Raw genomic sequence first — 1,677 nt, forward strand, 5'->3', positions numbered from 1 at the left:
GTTGAACAAACTTCTATTCAACTTTATCTTGTATATCATCATTCCGGACTCGATTCTTCCTTGTGTGGCCACATATCCATCTTAACATGCACATCTTCGCCACACTTATTTTAAAAAAAAAACACACACAGTTTTTTTTTTGAACCTAAAACACACACACAGTTGATGCAACTGTTGAGACCGTGGATTTGGTGGTTTCATCGTTTAATTGAACCTGATTCACAAAAAAAAACGTTCAATTGAACCCAGGTGGCGCCCAGCGTGCACTCAATATTGCTACTTTTGCTACAAGAGGAAAATACCGACCGAAACGTTACGAAGCTTCAGCAATTACAAGGATCATACGAAAAAACATAAACAAAACGAAGAACAACACACCGAAACAAACCGAACGATTCGAGCACCTCTCGTCTCTCGAGTCTCGACGAAGAAAAGGGAAAATCAAAACATCCAATGCATGGCAACATCCGACTGTCCGCCACTCTTCCTCGATCGTCACATGCCACACCACGCGGCCGCCACGGCGACGGCCACCATGCAGAGACCGCCGCCGAGGCCCCGCATCTCCCGGGGCGCCGCCGCGGACGCCGTGGCTGTATCGGCCTCCGGCGCGTCGGCCACCGCCACCGGCCCGGCCTTCTTCTTGTCCTTGTCCTTGTCCGCCGCCGGCGACGGCACGGGCGCGGGCACGGGCGGCCCGTAGAGCGCCCACGGCAGCAGCACCTTGTCCACCTGGTACACCACCAGCCTGTCGCCAGTGTAGAGCGTGCCGTCGACGGAGGCGTTGACGACGCCGGTGGAGATGTTCACCCTCCCGCCGCCGTCGGACGTGACGTTGAGCGGGTACTTGCCCCTGCCGGTGTCGCCGGCCTGCGTGCGCAGCGGGTTGCTCACCGTGTCGAACTGCGCCATGGGGAGCAGCTGGGAGACCACGTGGAACTGCACCAGCGACGTCTTCTGTTGATCGGAGAGGGAGTTGAGGGTGCCGGACTTGAGCGCGGTGAAGGCGTTGTCGGGCGGCGCGAAGACGGTGAGGCCGGCGCCGGTGGAGGCCTTGCCCTTGAGCTGGGTGTCGATCTGTTCCTCCTCCTGCGTCGACTGCAGCAGCTGGAGGAACTTGGTGAACTGCCCGGCCTTGGTCAGCACCGCCTTGATCGTCTTCGGGGCAGCCGCCGCTGGAGCCGGCGCGGCCGCCACCGCCTGGCCACGAACTGACGGAGCGGCTGCGGACAGAGAGAGGAGCACGAGGAGAAAGGTGGCCGTCATGAATCGCATATGCGCCTCCATTGCTGCTTTGTGCTGCTTGTTCTTTGTGTGATGCTACTGCGTGCTTTGGCTATGCTATATATGGTGGTGCAATTGAGATGTCATTAATGGAAGTGGGATCCGCAGGTTAATCATGGAGATGTTGCGTGTAAGGTGAGATGGAAGTAGATCGAGCCATCGAGGAATGGATGGAACATTAACAGGTGGATTGCCTAGGTTGCTTCATGAAGCAGCTAAGTGCTAAAATTAATTAATGGGGTTTTGATTAATCCGTCTGCTAATCTTCGTTTGCATGTAATATTCATAATTCTCGGTCACTTAAAACTGCACATAGTAATATTGAAAGTGTGTAATTTGCAATTTCTAAATCAATACAATCGGAAACAAGTCAGGTTTGATGTGTTTCATCTC

The 1,677-nt window shown here is 54.1% G+C and overlaps 1 protein-coding gene across 1 annotated transcript; it reads right to left on the reverse strand.

Annotated features, from left to right (window-relative positions):
* Positions 1–218: 218 nt before the first annotated feature.
* Positions 219–1,331, reverse strand: LOC100037578 (fasciclin-like arabinogalactan protein 11). Its single transcript, XM_044526103.1, has one exon. It carries the CDS (start codon positions 1,285–1,287, stop codon positions 496–498), a length of 792 nt encoding a protein of 263 aa, XP_044382038.1. The 5' UTR covers positions 1,288–1,331; the 3' UTR covers positions 219–495.
* Between the last annotated feature and the right edge of the window lie 346 nt (positions 1,332–1,677).

The sequence above is a fragment of the Triticum aestivum genome, chromosome 1A (assembly GCF_018294505.1).
Source record: "Triticum aestivum cultivar Chinese Spring chromosome 1A, IWGSC CS RefSeq v2.1, whole genome shotgun sequence".
NCBI classification, from domain to species: domain Eukaryota; kingdom Viridiplantae; phylum Streptophyta; class Magnoliopsida; order Poales; family Poaceae; genus Triticum; species Triticum aestivum.

Coding starts and splice junctions, on each gene's coding strand:
- LOC100037578 (XM_044526103.1), bottom strand. CDS start 1,287: ATGGAGGCGCATATGCGATTCATGACGGCCACCTTTCTCCTCGTGCTC.